Source organism: Amblyraja radiata, chromosome 7 (assembly GCF_010909765.2).
Source record: "Amblyraja radiata isolate CabotCenter1 chromosome 7, sAmbRad1.1.pri, whole genome shotgun sequence".
Classification (NCBI taxonomy): Eukaryota; Metazoa; Chordata; class Chondrichthyes; order Rajiformes; family Rajidae; genus Amblyraja; species Amblyraja radiata.
Genome location: NC_045962.1, coordinates 27,802,966 through 27,825,702, shown reverse-complemented (window position 1 = coordinate 27,825,702; position 22,737 = coordinate 27,802,966). Strand labels below are relative to the sequence as shown.

The 22,737-nt window shown below is 42.3% G+C and overlaps 1 protein-coding gene across 2 annotated transcripts in view; it reads left to right on the top strand.

Annotated features, from left to right (window-relative positions):
• The window catches only part of itga6 (integrin subunit alpha 6), a 71,390-nt gene that overhangs the window by 33,936 nt on the left and 14,717 nt on the right, over window positions 1–22,737 (top strand). For both annotated transcript variants that reach the window (XM_033023950.1, XM_033023951.1), the window contains exons 3-13: window positions 802–881; window positions 2,108–2,363; window positions 5,004–5,126; window positions 8,286–8,490; window positions 12,613–12,806; window positions 14,929–15,017; window positions 16,855–16,982; window positions 19,493–19,588; window positions 20,847–20,908; window positions 20,996–21,162; window positions 21,698–21,838. In XM_033023950.1, coding sequence (XP_032879841.1) covers window positions 802–881; window positions 2,108–2,363; window positions 5,004–5,126; window positions 8,286–8,490; window positions 12,613–12,806; window positions 14,929–15,017; window positions 16,855–16,982; window positions 19,493–19,588; window positions 20,847–20,908; window positions 20,996–21,162; window positions 21,698–21,838 — 1,541 coding nt within the window. The remainder of the gene's footprint in view (window positions 1–801; window positions 882–2,107; window positions 2,364–5,003; window positions 5,127–8,285; window positions 8,491–12,612; window positions 12,807–14,928; window positions 15,018–16,854; window positions 16,983–19,492; window positions 19,589–20,846; window positions 20,909–20,995; window positions 21,163–21,697; window positions 21,839–22,737) is intronic.

Genomic DNA, 22,737 nt, shown 5'->3' with positions numbered 1-22,737 from the left:
TTTCTTTATCCATTCTGCCTGGGGAAATCAGGTTAGCTTACCTAAATGGACTTTTGTCTCCCTTGCTCCTCAGCAGATAAAATATATTTGCAGAGTTTATTATCCTCTGAGTTTTGTTAGGCAAGTGTCAGTGCTTTGAGCATTTGAGACTGTGGTAAATCCTATCTGCAAGTGTAGCTGTGTCATTGGCTTGGCAGATGATGTGCCCTATTTCTGTTTTCCTAAGTACAGTGAAGTTCCTTTTTGTATTTAAAAATCTTACTATAGATGGACACAAACATACTTGAATACAAGAATGTTAGAGTAGAAGATTACACTGAGATAGGACACGAGAGTCACAACATTTCCAGTGCCATTTTGTGCAATTCAAGTCCAAAGCTGTTAACAATGGAGAAACTTAATTTTGCCATAAAGGTCTTTAGTCCTGGTGGCGGCACTGGGTCGGAGTTGCAAGGTTTGCCTGGCCAGGCGAGATGTTGTAGGTGTCCTCCACTGCTCCGTGTCGCAGCAAATTTCACTTACAAAAGATTTAGTGATTTTTAAAGGTTGCAAAGGTTTTGTGAGGATCCAAGTGGGAAGGACCACATCTCCATGAACTATACATGCTACAATTGCTGCCCTTCTCATTGCAAACTAGCATCAGTGCTAGAAATATGAGGCGTGTCCTTTGACCACCTTCTTTCCCACCACTCAGAGCCTAAGATCTGAACTATGGACAGCCTAATGGCACATTAAAAAAGGTTAAAGGGAAATATTTAATTGTTTAATTGTCTCTGAAGGTTATTTTTACCCTCTTTACAGTTGACCTATCGCTGGAAAGTAAAGATGATCAGTGGATGGGTGTATCTGTGGAAAGCCAGGGTCCGGGAGGAAAGGTTATGGTAAGTTTTGAGCTCTTCACAAATGTTATTTTCCGACTACTTTCCTCAGATCCTGGTGCTCAACTGTTCCTTCCACCCATCTACCTGTGCTATTTTCATAGTAGTCCACTGTATTTACTGCCGACAACTCATCCACACTAGCTCATCTACACTAGGAAGACTAAATGCAATGACGGAACATCTCCATTCAATCCACATGAGTGGACACTAGCTTCTGATAGCTTTTAGTTACCTGTTGAACCCCCTTTTAACCTTGCTAAATGTGACCATCTAACTGTTCCAATGACACTCAATTGAACTTGAAAATCAGCATCCTTTGACGTGGCAAACAATCTCCTTTGAGCTCAACAACTTCAGGTGTAACCATTACTCCATTTTATTTTTTCTGCTGACAGCTCTTGGCAATTTTTTTATTGTATTTATCGTTCCTTTAGAGACCTTTCATTTCTTGTCCAATTGGAACCCCATTTTGCTTCATTTACTATGGAAATATCTATGAAGGATTTCCTTGTGGAATTGTAACTACAATAAAGCTATTAAGGAATCATTTGTTTATATGCTTATTACTTATATTTTCAGCCTGGGTGCTGTCCGTGCAGAAGTAGATGGGACCGATTATTTTTAAAACTATACGTAGCTTTAATTCATTATTTTTAATTAGAGGGGATTTTTTGGCAGGAATCGTTCAGTAGAAAAATGATCACTTCGAAGTGAGGCACAACAAAAACAAAATGTGGAAACTGACTTGCAGGGAGTGGATTTTTCTGGTTAACATTAACCGGCGGGACATTGGTGATGGGAAACTTGGCATTTGTAAAGCCATTGAATATCAAGGATCGATTAGACTGCTCTTGAAGATGGTATTGTCTGGCATTTGTGTGACATGAATGTTATTTGCTGTTACTTGACCCATGCCTGCACGGGCTAGCTGTTACTTAGCCCATGCCTGTTTAGGTCTTGCTGCTTGCATGCACCCACTGTTCCATATGTTGAGGAGTGTCAAATGGATTCAAACATTACACAATTATCAGCAAACATCATTTCTGAGTCTAAGTTGGTAAGAAGTTCATTGATGAAGCAGGTGAAGATGGTTGCAATGATTATCACGGTTGAATAGGTTCCTGGCTAGTCATTTAATGATGGGCTGTATCAGGTAACTGCATGGATTATTCTTATTCTTATTGTCTAACTGTTCATCTTGAATGTAAAATATTTTGTAATTTCAGGTTTGTGCGCATCGATACGAGCAAAGGCGACATGTGAATAATGTAGAGGAGTCTCGTGATGTGACCGGACAGTGCTATATTTTGAGCCAGGATCTAATTTTCCGAGGAAATGAAACTGATGTAAATGTGAAACTTTGTGCCGGGCGACCGCAAGGTCACGAAAAGTTTGGTATCTGTCAGCAAGGTGTAGCTGGTGCTTTCTCCAAGGGTGATAATTATTGTGTGTACGGGGCTCCAGGTGCCTACAACTGGAAAGGTAACTTTCTTCCAAGCAAAGCACGGTGACATTTAGTTTTCTTGTGATATGCGATATCTGTAAAATAAGCATATCAAGTTTGCTGAATAAAGTTTCACTTTTTAAAATTAGTAATACAGGTGCACAACCTTTTATCCGAAAGCCTTGGGACCAGACACTTCTCGGATTTCGGAATTTTTCGGATTTCCGAATGGAAGATTTTTTGCGTAGATTAGGTAGGTAGCGCGGGCGGCTTGAAAAGTCTGGAGCGGCTGCCTCCTCCCCGGAGACCGGGGAATCATTGCTTAAATGTTAGTCAGTTAGTTTGGAGGGATTTTATGTGGTGGGGGGGGTGAAGGGGGAAACTTTAATTCTTAGTCCCCTACCTGGTCGGAGAGGCGGGGAGCGGGCAATGCCTTACCGGGTCGCCGTGCAGTAAGCTCCGGAGCGCTGTGGCCGCCGACTCCCAACATCGCGGAGCTGGGGGCTGCGGGCGGCGCCGGTTGGAGCTCCGACCCCGGCAACTCTACCCCTGGCTGCGCGGCGCTCCAAATCCAGCGCCAGACGCCCGCAGCCCCAGCTCCGCGGTGTTGGGAGTCGGCGGCGTCGCAGCGCTGGGATACCAGCGGGGAGCGGGCAATGCCTTACCGGGTCGCCGTGCGGTAAGCTCCGGAGCGCTGTGGCTGCCGACACACAACATCGCGGAGCTGGGGCTGCGGGCGTCCGGCCGCGGGCCGCGCTGGATTTGGAGCGCCGCGCAGCCAGGGGTAGAGTTGCCGGGGTCGGAGCTACAACCGGCGCCGCCCGCGGCCGGACGCCCGCAGCCCCAGCTCCGCGATGTTGGGAGTCGGCGGCCACAGCGCTCCGGAGCTTACTGCACGGCGACCCGGTAAGGCATTGCCCGCTCCTCGCCTCTCCGACCAGGTAGGGGACTAAGAATTAAAGTTTCCCCTTTCAACCCCCCCCCCCCCTTCACATAAAAGCCCTCCAAACTAACTGACTAACATTTAAGCAATGATTTACAGATGTTTAAGTGTCTCCCCGGTCTCCGGGGAGGAGGCAGCCGCTACAGTAGTAGAGACCTGGGTTGACCGTGGGTCATTTCGGGTCAAGTTTGGCGCCAAACGCGAGCTTTGGTGTACAGACGACATCCTGGAAAAAATGTCCGGTTATCGGAGCTTTTCGGTTTCCGGAACACCGGATAAAAGGTTGTGCACCTGTATATATATATATGAAGAATCGGCAATTTATAGCTGTTTACAATATAATAATAATAAACTTTATTTCGGATTCAAGGTCCAGACTAGGGACAACGTTACATAAAAATGCATCATAACAGCACTCTTACAAGCATGTTCCACACCATACACAGACATATAGTAAGGAGCTGCTGGAGACCAGCGCTAGATGGACTAAAGACCACAAGATCACCTGCATACATAATATGGTTCACTAAAATATTACCAATCCTGCACCCAGTGTTACATGCTTTCAATTGTTTGGACAGATCATCAATATAAAGATTAAAAAGGAATGGGGACAAAATCCCCCCCTTGTCTAACACCATTGCTAACTCCAAACGGGGCTGAGACCCTATTGCCCCATATTATTTGCAGTCTGGTGGGTATACCAGTAGGCCAGAATTCTCACAATGCACCCCTCTCTGACTCATTTTAACTAATTGTTTGTAAAGTTAAATTAATCTGCTCAACCTCCTTTGAATTCATGACCATGCACGGGTTTGTATGTAAAATTGCTCGGGATACTTTTCAGATTCATCATACAAAATTTTCCTGTCATAAGAACATGTAAACTCTGCAAAATGCCATTTTCACATCCCATAGTCGATTCCACCATTTTCCTGACTACTCTTAATATCAGATTCAGATTCAGATCAGATTCAACTTTAATTGTCATTGTCAGTGTACAGTACAGAGACAACGAAATGCAGTTAGCAGCTCCCTGGAGAGCGACATAGAATATGATTTCAATAAATAAATCTATTTACATGCATACAGTCATAGTGTTTTTCCTGTGGGAGGAGTGTCCGGGGGGGGGGGGGGGGTTGATTGGCAGTCACCGAGGTACAGTGTTGAGTAGTGTGACAGCCGCAGGGAAGAAGCTATTCCTGGACCTGCTGGTCCGGCAACGGAGAGACCTGTAGCGCCTCCCGGATGGTAGGAGGGTAAACAGTCCATGGTTGGGGTGAGAGCAGTCCTTGGCGATGCTGAGCGCCCTTCGCAGACAACGCTTGCTTTGGACAGACTCAATGGAGCGAGGAACCGGTGATGCGTTGGGCAATTCTCACCACCCTCTGCAATGCTTTCCGATCACACAGAGCGGTTGCCATACCATACTGTGATACAGTTGGTAAGGAGGCTCTCGATGGTGCAGCGGTAGAAGTTCACCAGAATCTGAGGAGACAGATGGACCTTCTTCAGTCTCCTCATATCATTTGTATTTATAGGTTGAGTTACTGAAATTATATTCAAATATTTGAAATTCGTACAATTGTGTAATCAATATAATTGAGAATGTAAAACCAACAAAAATTCTCATTTAATGCTCAAAGTAACCTGCAGCATACTGACCGTAATGCAACATGCACCTGTACTTTGGATGGAATCACTTATGCTGATAATTAACTGTTTGTCCCCTCAGGTATTGTGCACGTAGAATCCAGAGATATTGAGGAAATTAATTTTGATGATGGACCCTACGAAGTCGGTGATGAAAATATCAGGGATGAGAAATTGGTGCCTGTTCCTGCGAACAGCTATTTAGGTACGCTGAGTAAAGGGAATAAACATTTTATGTGTGTGTATGTATGTGTGTATGTATATATTGTATGTAATTGCATAATTTTGTGACAAATAGATGGCTCATTCAGCGATCTAGCACAGTGATTTAGCATTAAATGGCTTCTTTATGTGCTATGAGATTTTATTCCAAAATTGGTTCTGATTCATGGTGGTGCAGCGATAGTTCCCTGACATCGGTGGTGGGGAAGATGCTGGAGTCAATCATAAAAGATGAAATAGCGGCACATTTGGATAGCAGTAACAGGATCGGTCTGAGTCAGCATGAATTTACGAAGGGGAAATCATGCTTGACTAATCTTCTGGAATTTTTTGAGAATGTAACTAGGAAAATGGATAAGGGAGAGCCCGTGGATGTAGTGTACCTGGAATTTCAAAAAGCATTTGATAAGGTCCCACATAGGAGATTAGTGGGCAAAATTAGGGCACATGGTATTGGGGGTAGAGTGCTGACATGGATAGAAAATTGGTTGGCAGACAGGAAACAAAGAGAAGGGATTAACGGGTCCCTTTCAGAATGGCAGGCAGTGACTAGTGGGGTACCGCAAGGCTCGGTGCTGGGACTGCAGCTATTTACAATATATATCAATGATTTAGATGAAGGTATTCAAAGTAACATTAGCAAATTTGCAGATGACACAACTGGGTGGCAGTGTGAACTGTGAGGAGGATACTATGAGAATGCAGGGTGACTTGGACAGGTTGGGTGAGTGGGCAGATGCATGGTAGATGCAGTTTAATGCGGATAAATGTGAGGTTATCCACTTTGGTAGCAAAAACAGGAAGGCAGATTATTATCCAAACGGTGTCAAGTTGGGAAAAGGGGAAGTACAACGCGATCTGGGGGTCCTTGTTCATCAGTCAATGAAAGTATGCATGCAGGCACAGCAGGCAGTGAAGAAAGTGATTGGCATGTTGGCCTTTATAACAAGAGTTGAGTATAGGAGCAAAAAGTTCCTTCTGCAGTTGTACAGGGCCCTGGTGAGACCACACCTGGAGTATTGTGTGCAGTTTTGGTCCCCTAATTTGAGGAAAGACATTCTTTCTATTGAGGGAGTGCAGCGTAGGTTTACAATGTAAATTCCCAGGATGGCGTGACTGTCATATGCTGAGAGAATGGAGCGACTGGGCTTGTATACACTGGAGTTTATAAGGATGAGAGGATATTTTATTGAAACATATAAGATTATTAAGGGTAGAGGCAGGAAACGTGTTCCCGATGTTGGGGGAGTCAATAGACAATAGGTGCAGGGGTAGGCATTTGACCCTTCGAGCCAGCACCGCCAGTTTAAGAATAAGGGGTAAGCCATTCAGAACGGAGATGAGGAAACACTTTTTCATACAGAGAGTTGCGAGTCTGTGGAATTCTCTGACTCAGAGGGCGGTGGAGGCCGGTTCTCTGGATACTTTCAAGAGAGAGCTAGATAGGGCTCTTAAAGATAGCGGAGTCAGGGGATTATGGGGAGAAGGCAGGAACAGGGTACTGATTGGAGATGATCAGCCATGATCACATTGAATGGCAGTGCTGGCTCGAAGGGCCGAATGGCCTACTCCTGCACCTATTGTCTATTACAGAGCCAGAGACCCAGGTTCAATCCTGACTATGCTGTATGTACAGAGCTTGTACGTTCTCTCTGAGGGTTTTCTCCAGGTGTACTGGTTTCCTCCCACACTCCAAAGACGTAGACGTTTGTCGGTTAATTGGCTTCAGTAAAGTTGTCCTGAATGTGTAGGATAGGCATATGGATATGGAGGGATATGAATTATATGGTGGAGGCAATTCAGAGTTGGTCTTGGCATCATGTTCAGCACAGACATTGTGGGCTGAAGAGTCTGTTCTAATCCTGTACTGTTCTATGTAGTTAACTTGTGCAATTCGATTCAAAGAGAGTAACTCTCCGAATAAGAGAATATTTGTCACTATCCCCCTAACACGGTGTTTGTCTTGTGTGGCCATGCTCCAAGATTGGCGGGGGACTTGCTGAAGTTTAAGAATGTGGAATTACCAAATCCTGGAGTGAAGTTGAACCCCTATCCTTATTTGTGGGAGTGGGCCTATTTCACTTACTGCAGAGAGATGTAGGGGTACCTAAGCTGCAAATTCCACAACACACATTCCAGAAGAGCTCAGTCTGTTGCTCAGTCTAAGGTGTCCCCAGCAAGTCTGGGCCAAAGGGAAAAAAATGCCAAAGAGATGTTTTGTTCCCTGAAGAGCCGTTGTTCCCTGCAGACCAAGATCATTAATCTCCTTTTGATTAATTTGCCTTAGTCACTGAAAGAGTTACGGTCTTTTTTATGGCCTAAATGGGACGTGTGCCAGGTTTGAGCTGGCATGAATTCTACTGAGGCTTATTAAAGACATAATGAGCAGAATTTTCCCAGGAAAGTTTTGGAAGTGACTCAGGCGTACTCCTTCGATATTGGTTCGAATAAAAAATGTACTAGGGTGATGTTCCACCTCCCCCTCAACAAACTCGCATTGAAGAGAGCAGTCTGAGCAGCTATGATCCAGCGGTGGAGGTTTGTACCACCTTCACTGGCTTAAGGAATGTTAGAATCTAAGGCATGTTTAATTACTGATTTTTTAAATTATCTTATACCTTGTGTCATGAAATGTATACTTGAATAATTAACCACTTGCTTTTATGAAGTATAATTATTTGTTGTGAGGTGTTCCACAGATGCAGGTCACCTTTAGTCTGCATCCATTTGATTCCCATGATAGTGTCGTCAGAACATCTGACTGCAGAGAATTATGGCCAGATGCACAAAAAACAGCAGGAGCCTTGATTTATTACCAAATGTGATCATACTGCTCAATAGAATATAGAACAGTACCACACCAGAACTGACCCTTTGGCCCACAATGTCTGTGCAGAACAAGATGCCAGGACCAACTTCATTATCCCTCCGTTACCTGCATATCACGCGCCTATCTAAAAGTCTCTTAAATGCCACTAGCGTATCTTCCCCAACCATGTGATATACTCATAACCGAATTGCAAATGTGTATTGATTTAATAGATTGCAGATATGATGCAATTACACAATTATGGTGTCATTACCTGTCCATTACCGTTTTATTGATTAGAATATGTGCTTTCATTCTACTGTTCTGTGTTAGGCTTCTCTCTGGACTCTGGCAAGGGAATCATATCGAAAGACATATTGACCATTGTGTCGGGTGCACCAAGAGCCAACCACACTGGGGCTGTTCTTTTCCTAACGATGGAAAGACAGAATCTAAAGACCGAGTACATCCTGAATGGAGAAGGGCTAGCGTCGTCTTTTGGATATGATATTGCTGTAGTGGATCTTAATCAAGACGGGTTAGTCCATTGAGCTGTCGCAAGGGACAAGTGATAATTTGATATACTGCAGGTCACGTGTCAGACAAGCAAGCTTTCACGCCACCCCTTTTTTCTTCTGCCAGCTATCACCTTTTTTTCTGCCAGCTATTACCTTCAACTACCATCAAATCTGACTCAAAATGTCATCTGTGCATTCACACCACAAATGGCGCTGGACCCGCTGTGCCTCTCCAGCAGTATGTTTTTTTGCTTGCGGTTCCAATATCTGCAATCTCATGTATCTCCACTCTCTCCCACACAATGTGTTAACACAATAGTGAGCAAAAGTGCAGACCATGCTAACTTTTTTCCTGATTTTTATTCATAAGGAAAGACCAAAAGAAAGCATACTGACTCAATTGGCAAAAATTCATCTGACCATGATAAAAAGAGCAAAGAAATAGCATGTAAAATGATTGATGGTTAAAGGGAAATACACAAGTCTTCTGAAATATAACTTCAATTGGTTTGTTTGTGGAAGAATGGCTGGGCAAATGAAGATGCTGGTTTCGACAATAGGACACAAAGTGCTGGAGTAATGCAGCAGGTATGGGAACATCTCTGGAGAATACGAGATGCTTCCGGACCTGCAGAGTTATACTCTGGCACTTTGTGCCCTTTTAAGCACCCAGAATTTAGAGCCAGAAGGAATGGCTTGAGATACAAAATAAAGGATCTAGGCTCCTCGGAATGTTTTGCACTTTGATTAACTAGAAACAGAGAAAATAGGTTCAGGAGTCGGCCCTTCGTGCCAGCACTGCCATTCAATATGCTCATGGCTGATCATCCAAAATCAGTATCCCGTTCCTGCTTTTTCCCCATTTCCCTTAATTCTGTTAGCCCCAAGAGCTAAATCTAACTCTCTCTTGTAAACATCCAGTGAATTGGCCTCCATTGCCTTCTGTGGCACAGAATTCCACAGATTCACAACTCTTCGGGTGAAAACGTTTTTTTTTCCTCATCTCAGTCCTAGATGTTCTACCCCTTATTCTTAAACTGTGACCCCTGTTTCTGGACTCCCCCAACATCGGAAACATTTTTCCTGCATTTAGCCTGTCCAATCCATTAAGAATTTTATGTTTCTATAAGATACCCTCTCATCCTTCTAAATTCCAATGAATACAAGCCTAGTCGACCCATTCTTTCATCATGTCAGTCCCGCCATCCCGGGAATTAACCTGGTGAAACTACACTGCACTGCCTCAATAGCAAGGATGTCCTTCCTCAAATTTGGAAACCAAAGCTGCACACAATACTCCAGGTGTGATCTCACCAGGGCACCGTACAACTGCAGTAGGACCTCCTTGTTCCTGTACTCAAATCCTCTCGCTAATGAAGGCCAACATTTGCTTTCTTCACTGCCTGCTGTATCTGCATGCTTACTTTCAGTGACTGATGTACAAGGACACCCGGGTCTCGTTGCACCTCCCCTTTTCCTAATCTGACCTAAATATCCTGTTAATCTCTTCAGTTTCAAAATAAATAATAAATCTGGCCCTCTTTCTCATTACTAACCTTCTCTAGTTTGGGAATCTACTCAGTCCCCTCTAATGTTATCAGATCCTTCCTATAATCTAGTGACTAGGAACCAAAGATCTTAGAGCGGAGCAAGATAGTCAACTCGACGAAAAAGCCGTAGTAGGTCATGGATAATCTTTTGCGCCATTTCCGTAACCAGCTTCCGTCTCCGCTCTAGTATCTTTGCTTTGGTCATGGTGTCTTCATATTGCTATTATTTTATTAAATACCACACAAATCATCTTTTTTTTCTCAGCTGCTGGTGATTTTTGTTGATATTCCTGCCTAGTCTTCCTTATTAACTTTGAACATACAAAATATTGCCATTAGGAAAGAGATCCAGAAAATCCTGCACCCACTCAAGCCATCCTCCCCCGCCTCCAACACGGACAAGGAGCGATCACCTGCCGCCTTTTTTGTTAAACATCTATTTCCTCCGGGTGTTTTTTTTAAATTTCCCCCCTTACCATTTCGGTACTTTTTCGATAGCTGCCATGACCCGTTTGATGTCATCCTTCGCCCTGCTCCTGGTCTCGGCCCGCACCGATCTACCGGACATGCTGTGTGTGTGTGTTTGTCGAAGTCTGAGGGGAGAAGCGTCGGCACCAAGACCGAGCGAATGAGCGGACAGACGGACGAAAGGAAAGATCATAGAGCGGAATAGATGACATTTCGGGTCGAGACCCTTCTTCAGACTGAATCAGGGGAAAGAGGAACAATAGATATAGACGGTACTAAGGACAAATGAATGGAAGATATGCCTATATCTCCCGTTTCCCTTTCCCTTGACTGTCAGTCCGAAGAAGGGTCTTGACCCGAAATGTCACCTATGCCGCTCTATGATCTTTGCTTTCGTCCGTCTGTCTGCGCATTCGCTCGCTCTTGGTGCCGGCGCTTCTCCCCTCGGGCTTCGACACACACACACAATTATACTCACACACTTATACTCACACATATATATACACACACATATATATACACACACGCACACCCACACACACACATATATACACACATATACACACACACACTTATACTCACACATATATATACACACACGCACACCCACACACACACATATACACACACACACACACACACACACACACACACACACACACACACATATATATATATATATATATATATATATATATATATATATACACACACACTGCATGTCCGGCAGATCGGTGCGTCCCGAGACCAGGAACAGGGCGAAGGATGACATCAAACGGGTCATGGCAGCTATCAAAAAAAGTCTACCCGAAATATTACCTAGTCCTTTTCTCCAGAGATGCTGCCTGATCCGCTGATTTACTCCAGCCTTTTATGTCTGTCTTCGGTTTAAACCAGCATCTGCAGTTCCTCCCTGTACAAGGTATGTGCTGTTTTAACTGAACGCATAACTGAAGTCGGGTCAGATCAAAGATAGGGTCGGGGTTACTGAAATGGAGGAAGTTACGCTCCGTTGCATACTATAAGTCAGTCCATTGGATTTTGCAGGAGTAGTCTATCTTGCTCTGTTCTAAGATCTTTGCTAGGAACATACACTGCAACTTGCTACAGGATATAATTAGATAACTGAAGGAGGATCCCAACTTGTAACATTGTCCATCCATTTTACCCCACAGATGTGGCCTAACCTTCTGAGTACCTTTAGCAATTATTTTTTTTGTTCAAGTAAAATAGAGTGGAGGGTGTGAAGTTAACACAATTACCTTTTAGCATTTAAAAACCAAATCATGATGCCATCTGCTGGCATACCAACTAGTGCAGATAAATTATCATACTTTAGAATAAATGTTGTTACAGACAGAAGGAAAAAAAACTAGCATTTATATAACACTATTTAAACCATTCCAAAAATACTCTTCAGCTAATAAAGTACATTTTAAAGTGTAAGCGCTGTTGTAATGTAGGAAATGCGACTGCTCCGGAAAGGTGCTTATCATATATTTTGAGATGGAGTTTGTAACCCAATCATTATTTGTAATGTTATATTCGATACCTAGCCGAGTCCTTAAGATATTTCCCTTTGCTCACCAATACCTGGTGAGCGTTTTATTTAGAAGGGAGGTGGAGTGGGTCACTTGTTGTATATTAGAGGTGGGGTAGGACCACAGATCTTTAAAAAGGGAATTGAAGACTGGTGTGATAGAGCGAAGAAAGAGTTCAGCATTAAATTAGGTGGCTTATAATGGAAAAAGCAACTGGTCAGCCAGATTTTATGATATGGTTATATAAGCATTTCGATTGTAAAATAGAAATTGTTAGTAATTGAATTCAACACAAGAATGCAAGTTTACAATCTAGTTTTTGTAACCTAGTTGATGGTATAAATTCTGAATAAATATAATACTGAATAAATGTTCTTCACCATGGAGGGATCATATAATTGCCTCCCGATACAATGAAGTCCCAATCAATAGAAATTGACCAAATAAAACAATAGTAGTGTAATGGTGGGTCTGTGCAGCTGCAAGTATCAGAGTGGTGTGTGTGCATTGTTAATAACACGGATAAATTGTCAAAAAGTGATGGAAGTTTGTTTCTGCACATTAATGAGTTTATTTTCCCCAGCTGGCAGGATCTTGTGGTTGGAGCACCTCAGTTCTTTGATAGGGAAGCGGAAATTGGTGGGGCTGCATATGTTTATATCAATAACAAAGGGAATTGGAATAAATTCAATCTCGTTCGATTAAATGGGACCAAGGACTCCATGTTCGGATTAGCCGTCGAGAATATAGGTGACATTGACCAGGATGGATTTTCAGGTAATATCATAGCTGTAACCTGTAAGAAATAGCTTGTATGGATTTTTTGTGCTTTTTACATGTATGTAAATAAATGTAGATAACCAATAAATATAGCTTGCACTTGTATGTATTTTTACAACTAACAGTATTACTTTATTAAACATAATTTTATATTTACATTTTGATAGAAATTTCTTAGTTAGCATTTATAATGCATTCAAAATGCAAACATATATTTAAATATAAAATGGTGGGATGTGTTCAGACATCTTGCCATTGTAAAACTGATTTATGTTGCATTTTCCAAGTGCAATTGAATCATACTCTAAAAGCATTCCCATTTGTTGAAGATAAATACAGTAAGCCTTTGCAATAATGGACCACGGAGGAGAGGGATGGTTTCCGTTATTGTTGATTGTCGCTATAACCGGAGTGGGGGGGGGGGGGGGTAAAGTTTAACCCAAGGCCAGGAGGGAAGAAAAACGGCATCGGGAGGGGGTGGCGGTTAAACGTGAGAATTCGCGGGACCTGGGAGCTATAGAGCCCGGGGTACGCCAGGGACGGCCTGGTTCCAACGTCGCCTTCATGTTGCTTGCTCTCTACGCTCACACAACCGGAAGGATGCCACATGGCGCCATCTTATTGGGTCATTGGCAGAAGTGGGGGGGGGAGGGGGGACGCGGTGCAACAGGAGCCTCCATCCACTACAACTGAATTCTGCGATGCAGGTCCATTATTGCGAGGGTTTTACTGTATCTACTTGGCTTTGTTGACTAACACTTCCAAAACACGACTGCTCCGATCAAAATAAATCCCACATTCGGCAGATAATTCTTACTTTTAGGCAGAACTTGATACAATTGATAACTGGATAAGAACTGATGTTCATGAGGTTAACATCCTACCACATATGTCTACTGGAATATTGGAGTTATCATGTGATTCTGATAATGTAGTCCACTATATCTGCCATCACTCTCTTGGTCCACAGGGTGTTAATGATAATTGCACATGACCTACCTACATCATCAGGGGACCAAAGACTTTCTAAATGTTTTTTAAACCTTTGGAGACCATGTTGAATGCACAGGTGATAGAACTTGGCATCTGTGCATCTGATAGTGGATTCCTAAGAACCCACCCAGCCTTGTAGCCCCCTTCCTCATTAGAGAGATGATTTGTTCCATCCATATAGAGAAACATGAAAGTTGGCGGCAAAAATGTGGAATTTTGTTTTGTTGGGGTGAGTGAAAAGTCTCAATTAATCCATAAAAGCTGGTTCCAGGTTTTTGGCTCCATCATTATTGTGCTCTCTTAACTTTTCCTTTATTCATTATATATTGTGAGCAATTTTGGGCAATATATCTGAGGAAGGATGTGCTGGCTCTGGAGAGGGTCCAGGGAAGGTTTGCAACAATGATCCCAGGAATGAGTAGGTTAACATATGATGAGTGTTTGATGGCACTGGGCCTATATTTTCTGTAGTTTAGGAATGAACTAAACTAGTTTAGAATGAAGGGGGACCTAATTGAAACATACAGAACAGTGAAAGGCTTGGATAGAGTGGATGTGGAGCGGATGTTTCTACTAGTGGGAGAGTCTAGGGCTAGAGGACATAGCTTCAGAATTAAAGGACGTTCTTTTAGGAAGGAGATGAGGTGGAATTTCTTTAGCCAGAGGGTGGTAAATGCGTGGCATTCTTTGCCGCAGAAGGTTGTGGAGGCAAAGTCAGTGGATATATTTAAGGCAGAGATAGACAGATTCTTGATTAGTACAGGTGTCAGAGGTTATGGGGAGAAGGCAGGGGAATGGGGATAGGAGGGAGAGATAGATCAGCCATGATTGAATGGCTGAGTAGACTTAATGGGCCGAATGGCCTAATTCTACTCCTATCACTTATGATCTTATGATAACTTTTAATTGATTGGCCAAGCCTATTCACTTTCATATAGCTTTGAAAAGTTGCAGATTTCAGCAAAAATAGAAATTGAATCAGTACAACGATCTATACCACAGTGCTAATCACTATGTGGTGTAGTCATCTTTTTATCTTTGTTCTTTAATTCACTGTGACATGCTGTGTAAGACTTGGTGGCTGTTTATAAAGTAGGCGCTAATTATTCTGCTAATCCGTCTTCAGATATTGCTATTGGAGCGCCTTATGATGGCAATGGCAAAGTTTTTATATACCATGGGTCTAGTTCTGGAATAAATACAATCCCAGCTCAGGTAAGGATTTTTAACTAATGTTTACAATACTGGAGGCTTGTGATTTGTTACTATTCAGAAAACCAATTGTTTCAATTTTACAACAAAGTTATAATGTTTGTGATTTTATTCTGTTGTACATTTAACATGGGTTATTTCTAGCAGTAGATAACGCAGTGAATTGATCAGCTGTGATTTGGCTGCAGAACCTATTGTGTGAGTTATGTAACCAAAATGAAATGGTGGCTTAACATTTACTGTGAATTGTAATTATAACTAGCTTTGCCATTGTCAGAAATTTACTGCAGATGAATGGGGATTGAATCTAAAGGAATAAAGAGGTTAAACTATAGGGCATTTTTTGCTTGGGTATAACTTTGATGCATATCAGTCATGTAATTATGTATTTTGCATAGCGGCTGTATTTCAGAACTTTTTTGCTCTTTTTTTGACAGACAACATGGTCACAGTTCATATCAAAGGATACTGGGAGTTATTAGTTAGCCGAGAGAGTGTTTTAATGTTGAAATCGCCAGCCTAAATACCTGCTATGCATTTAAGGTCTTGCCATTCCAACTGAAATAGTTACACTAGATTTCAAATAGTACCTTTATTCTACAATGTAATAAGCCACAGTATATTTAACAGTTTTTAACAGTAATAAATTGGTAGTCTAGTCAAAATTAACTCCAGTATTGGGGCAGAATATGAGTATGGGTTCACTGTTTTGTATTTTATTTTATTATTTTAATATTTATCTGACTTGTTTACATAAAACCTGGTAAGAATGTATTTTGCTTGCTTACAATCAACATGTTTCTTATAATTTTGCTCTTTATCCATTTCCCCCATCTCGCCCCTCTTTGGCCTCCTCCATTCCAAGAAAAACAAGCCCCATCCGGTCAATCTTTCCTCATAACTGAAACACTCCGGCCTGTGCAATATCTTAGTGAATCTCCTCCGCACCCTCTCACATGCAAGTCTGCCCTTCCTCTATTGTAGCAACCAGAACAGTGTACCTCAGCTGTGGCCTAACCAAAGTTTCTCTGTTCTTGTGTTCTATGCCCTTGCTAACGAAGGTGAGCATCACTTATGCTGCTTTCACCATTTTATATTCCAGTGCTTCAGCGATCCTTGGATTTATATATTGCGGGCACACTTTTCCTTAATATTCCCTGGTACCCCACCATTTATTGTTTGTGTCCCACTCTTAATTACTCCTCTCAAAGTTCATCATCTTGCACTTAACAGGATTAAATTCTGCCATTTTTTTGCCAATTTTAGCAACTGATCAATGATATTCCATAGTCTGCACCTTTCCTCCTCATTGTTAACAACATCACTATTTTTTGAGCGATACTATTAATTGAAGAAACTTTCAGTTTAGTTTAGAGACAGTGTGGAGACAGGCCCTTCGGCCTACTTGAGTCCAAGCTGCCCAATGATCACCCATACGCTAGTTCTATCACATTACTGACAATTTACACAAGCCATTTAACCTACAAACCTACACTCCTTTGGAATGTGGAAGGAAACTGGAGCACCCAGAGAAAACCCACACAGTCACAGGTAGAACATGCAAACTCTGCACAGGCAGCATCTGTAGTCAGGATCAACCCCGGGTCTTTGGCGCTGTAAAGCAGCAATTCAACTGCTGCGTTAACCCAATTTAAATAGCATCTTTCATGACACCAGGGCATGCCAAAGCTTTACATACATTGACGTATATTTTGAAGTATAGTTAATGTTGGAAAATAGGTAATCAAAGATTCAGCTCCTGGCATTTTGGAGTTGATGCATGATTTAGTTCTCTAACTGATAAAGTAATAATAAAATGTAATTGTTGCAAATAAACCAGATCCTTGATGCGAAAGACCAATCTGTCGACCACTTTGGCTACTCTCTTGCTGGCAACATGGATCTAGATGGTAACCACTATCCTGACATGGCTGTTGGATCGCTCAGTGATGCAGTCTTTATATACAGGTGAGATGCTTTGCTCATTAACCATATAGATAGGAGTGTAATATATCGATCCCACAACATTTTCAATTCAAAAATATTTTGTTTTTGAAAATTTAGCAAGCTCTGGAACTATTCAGCAGATCTGACACCATATGTGAAAAGAGAGCCAGAGTTAATAATGCAGTTTAATACCTCTGTCAGAACTGAGGAAGAGATAACAAGTTAATTTAAAGATGAAAATAGTGTGGGGGAGGGATGGATGGGACAAAAGGAATGTTGTTGATGAGGTGAGACCAGGGTTGCCTAGGAGCAAACAGTGATGAAATCTGGTTGATAGGTGTTGGAGTGAAAAAACAAAAGCAAAGGAGTATGAAAGATGGACAGTTAGAGAGGGGGAGGAAACAAATAATTTTAAGGGCTGAGAAATGCAGAGTTGTACGAAACGTCCTGCAGTCAGGCCAGTTTATGCTGGATGAGAGAGAAAAATACACCAATTTATAGATTGCTGACCTACAACAGAAATCATCAAATCACCAGCAAATGACCAAAAGAAGTGGATTATTGGGCAAGGTCTACATTGCTAAATCATTGCCCAGAAGCTCCAGATCCAGATAGACTGGGGGCATGTAGAAATCTTGTCCAATCAAGTATAGTTTACAAGCTCTAAGCTTTCATTCTATTCACATTTGCCAGGTGTGCTGTACCAATTAACAAGATGCCCAGAAATAAGACATGATAATTTCATTGTACAACAGACTATAGCATTAGCCCTTATAAACAGCTGTGCATGGCATGATTTATTGGTATTGAGTGATATCATGTCCTCCAGAAGCAGTTGTGCAGTTTAATTACTGCAATATTTTACAAAATGAACCTCAGAGTTATCCTTGCCGCAGTGCCAGTAAACATCTTCAGTATTGTTGCTCTAAAACAGCCCAGACCACAACCTGGCTGTGCAATTGCATTTAAATAGAACAGCTTCATGACAAACTCGCCTGTCAGCCATCAGATGCCTGCCATGGCTGAGTAGCTAAAACGGTGTGCATGGTGTGAGATATGTTAATGCAAGTGTTCAAATAGTGCTAAGTGTGCAAGTATAATAGTGAGGCTAGACACAAAATGCTCTAGTAACTCAGCGGGCAGGGCAGCATCTATGGAGAGAAGGAATGGGTGATGTTTCGGGTCGAGACCCTTTTTCAGACTGATGTCGGGGGCGGGACAAAGAAAGAATGTAGGCAGAGACAGTAAGGCTCGTGGGATGGAGAGAGAAAGCAAGGGCTACCTGAAGTTGGAGAACTCAATGTTCATACCGCTGGGGCGTAAACTGCCCAAGCAAAATATGAGGTGCTGTTCCTCCAATTTGCGCTGGGCCTCACTCTGATAATGGAGGAGGCCCAGGACAGAAAGGTCGGATTGGGAATGGGAGGGGGAGTTGAAATGTTGGGCCACCCGGAGATCAGGTAGGTTAAGACAGACTGAGTGGAGGTGTTCAGCGAAATGATCGCTGAGCCTGTGCTTGGTCTCGCCGATGTAGAGAAGTTGACACCTGAAACAGTAGATGAGGTTAGAGGAGGTGCAAGTGAATCTCTTCCTCACCTGGAAAAACTGTTTGGATCCTTGGATGGAGTCGAGGGGGAGGTAAAGGAACAGGTGTTGCATCTCCTGCTGTTGCAGGGAAAAGTATCTGGGGAGGGGGTGGTTTGGGTGGGAAGGCACGAGTTGACCAGGGAGTTACGGAGGGAACGGTCTCTGCGGAAAGCAGAAAGGGGTGGAGATGGGAAGATGTGGCCAGTAGTGGGATCCCGTTGGAGGTGGCGAAAATGTCAGAGGATTGGGGTGGAAGGTGAGGACAAGGGGGACTCTATTCCTTCTTCTCTTTCTTCACCCATTCCTTCTCTCCATAGATGCTGCCTCGCCCGCTGAGTTACTCCAACATTTTGTGTCTATCTTTGATTTTATCCAGCATCTGCAATTCTTTCTCACATATAATAGTGCAGTATTTGTCAGATGGGGTTTGCTGATCTTCCACTAACCTCATACACATTTATGGGGCATTAAACGAAATTCTCCACTTCAGGTATTGATTTCTCTTGCTACCCTCTCCGCTGACACTATTTCTGCCCAATACTCTACTTCTTCCACCTCTTCCACTACAATCCGCAGTGTCCAAGAATCGGGATGTCTATTCCTGTTCCTATAATGCCATGGTTGCTGCAGATGTACGGCAGATTGTACAGCTTCCTCCTCATAAAGAGATGCTGGTGTGAAGTCAGTCGTCCGTCATTCTCAGTTACAGCTGGTACACAAGACTCCTGAAATTACTAGTGGTCAGTGTTTGCTGAGGAGCAAAAACATGATGTTTTGGGTCTTGTAATTGCACAAATCCCTTGCACAAAGTGCATGCATGAAAGATGTCCACTGTCCTGGATGTGCAGGTGTAGCCCTCGATACTGTTTTAGCAAGTTTTCACAGACTAACGAATCTAGAGGCCACTTGCTTTACTAAACTATTTTATTGGTTTTTTTTCTCAGAACTCGACCTGTTATAAATATTGAGAAAACAGTTACTACTACACCCAAGAATATTAATATTAATGAAAACAATTGCCCTGGTGGGCAAGGAATTTGGTGAGTAATTAGAAACAAAAGCGAGCATCTACATGAATGTAAGCTTTCAAGCTGCTTTGACTACACTAGTCTAAAACACTGCCATGGTATAGAATCTAATGGGGTAATGGGTAGTGGGGGAGAGGGTTGGATGTTGGTGGGCAAGATGTCCAATACAGCTGAGTTCACAGAAAGCCTTTTAAGATGATGGTAATCTCTGGTAGATGCTGGATACACAAAGTCTCTGTTTCAAATCAAAAACATCCCTTTACCAATGTGGAAATTTGCCAATTTTCAAGACAAAATATACAGATTAATTAAACTCCAAAATATATGGATGAGTGTCATGTGTAAATCCTTCACAATTTGAATGTTGCTTTCATCCTCTAGTTCAAGGAAGGCACAAAACAGAAATTCACATTCTAAATCTCAATTCCCTTCACTCTGAATATGAACACAGTGTATCGTAAAAAGGAAGAAACATGGACTGGAAACTGCAGGCAGAGTAATCATGGGCTGACTGGCAGCACTAGGAGAGGTGGAAGTAAATTGATCAGGTAGCCTGACCTGGGGTTCAGTTTGTTAGGCAGGAGATATGAGAATAAAAATGAAGGCTTGTGATTGACATTCTATCGTGCTTCAAGTCAAGGTTGAGGTCAGATAGCACAGAGCATTTGTGTAAACCAATGACTGAGCCATTGGAGAAAAGTATAAAGTTTGAAGATGAAGATAATACTGGAAACGCTATTATGGATGTAAACATCAGGAAACATACTCTGATGTTGTATACGCCATTATTTTGGAGACAAATTCACACAACTATGGATTAATTCATATTTGCCAAATCAGTAGAAAGTAACTGCCAAATTCAAACAACATTGTTCATCTTAATGCTAGAAAAGGCACCTCTTTCATCCAAAACATGAAGTATTGGAAGAAATTAGCAGATCAGGCAGCATCTGTGGAAGGGGAATGAACAGGTGACCTTTCATGTCCGGACCCTTCTCCAGTCTGAAGAAGGGTCCCAATCCAAAATGTCATCAGGCCATTTCCTTCTACAAATGCTGCCTGAGACCAACTGAGACCCTCCAGCCCTTGTGTTTTGCTCAAGATTCCAGCCTCTCCAGTTGTTTGTGTCTTTCTATTTTGTTTTTGCAGGGTGTAGTTAGTTATATTTCGTGACCACAGACTCATTTTTTTTCTAGTTGTTGTTCATTAACTCTTCTTTCTGATTGGAACTAACTGATGACCATTATGCTCCTTGGTGTTTCTTTTGCAGTGTGACCGTCAAGGCATGCTTTAAGTACACAGCTAAACCCAGTAATTTCAACCCCAGGATAAGTAAGTGAATGAAAATCTACCATCTTTTTTTTTGTTCTTTTTCTTTTTGGTGATTTGAGTTTTGAAAATGATTAATTTCCTGTTTAGCTGTGAGCTACCAGCTTGATGCTGACACTGAGAGAAAAAAACTGGAACTGCAATCGAGAGCCTTCTTCATTGGTCAATCGAACGATCAGGAGAACCAGGTTGTGGGCACTATTGTACTAGACAAGCAAAACAAATTGGTGTGTATCGTTCAACAGCTGCAGTTTCGGGTGAGAACCTATCAATAGTAAACATTTTAGTCAGGCTTGATGGCTGGAGTAATTCAGCAGGTCGGGTAGCATCTCTGGTGAACGTGGATACGTGACGTTCAGATTGAGACCCTTCTTCAGAACCTTCTCTTTTCCATTCATCCTTACACTCATCTCCCATCCAGTCCCTCACTTTCCAGAAGTTTGAAGACCCGAAATATCGCTTGTTATTCTCTTCACAGATACTGTTTGACTGTGTTTTGCTCAAGATTCCAGCATGTGCAGTTCCTTGTATTCCATCCACGGTACTTAATAGTAGCTGTGCTATCTTTAAAACATACTTAAGCACATTTTTGGTACATAGGCAAGTAGTGGTACATATCAAAACCGGCTGCTTCCCTATGCATAACAGTTATCATGTCATAAGATGCTGCCTCACCCGCCGAGTTTCTCCAGCATTTTTGTCTACCTTCGATTTTTGCAGCATCTGCAGTTCCTTCTTAAACATGAACATAAATGTGTTCAAGAGCACACTGTTTTTGTTTCATATTTTCAGGACAATATCAGAGATAAACTGCGCCCGATTCCCATATCAGTTGAAGTAGAGATCAAACAATCTAGGCGCAAGAAAAGGCAGCATTCTAACTTAATTGACTTGCCTCCTGTCCTTCATCAGAGTGAGCCCACAGTCTCAAAGGTTAGTAGTCTGATTTTTAAGTAATAATCAGAAATGTTTATTTTCTATTGTTCAGTGAATCAAACCACAAAACAATTTATTTTTGCTTGAATATTCAATACTCGCAATAGAGGAATGAGCCAAAGAAAATTGTCTTCTCGGTAAACTCATCGAAAACTACAAAAAATGGTCTATTACAATGATTTGATGATATTTTCTGAGCATCAGATACCTGGGTTTGATCCTGACTTTGGTTGCTGTCTGTGGAGTTTGCATGTCTACCTGGGTTTCACCCAGTTGATCCAATTTCCTCCCACATCACAAAGGTGTGCAGGTTTGTACTTTAGTTGGCCTCTGTAAATTACCCCTAGTGTGTAGGGAGTGGATGAGAAGGTGAGATAACATAGAACCAAAGTTGGACCCTTGAAGACTGAAACGGGTGAATTTATTATGGGGAACAAGGAAATGGCAGACGAGTTGAACAGGTGCTTTGTTTGTGTCTTCACTGAGGAAGACTTCACTAGTCGCCAGAGGATCTAGGGTGACGGAGGAACTGAAGGAAATTCACATTAGGCAGGAAATGGTGTTGGGTAGACTGATGGGATTGAAGGCTGATAAATCCCCAGGGCCTGATGGTCTGCATCCCAGGGTACTTAAGTGGCTCTAGAAATTGTGGACGCATTGGATATCATTTTCCAATGTTCTATAGATTCAGGATCAGTTCCTGTGGATTGGAGGGTAGCTAATGTTATCCCACTTTTTAAGAAAGGCGGGAGAGAGAAAACAGGTAATTATAGACCAGTTAGCCTGATATCGGTGGTGGGGAAGATGCTGGAGTCAATTATAAAAGATGAAATAGCGGCACATTTGGATAACAGTAACTGGATCGGTCCGAGTCAGCATGGATTTATGAAGGATAA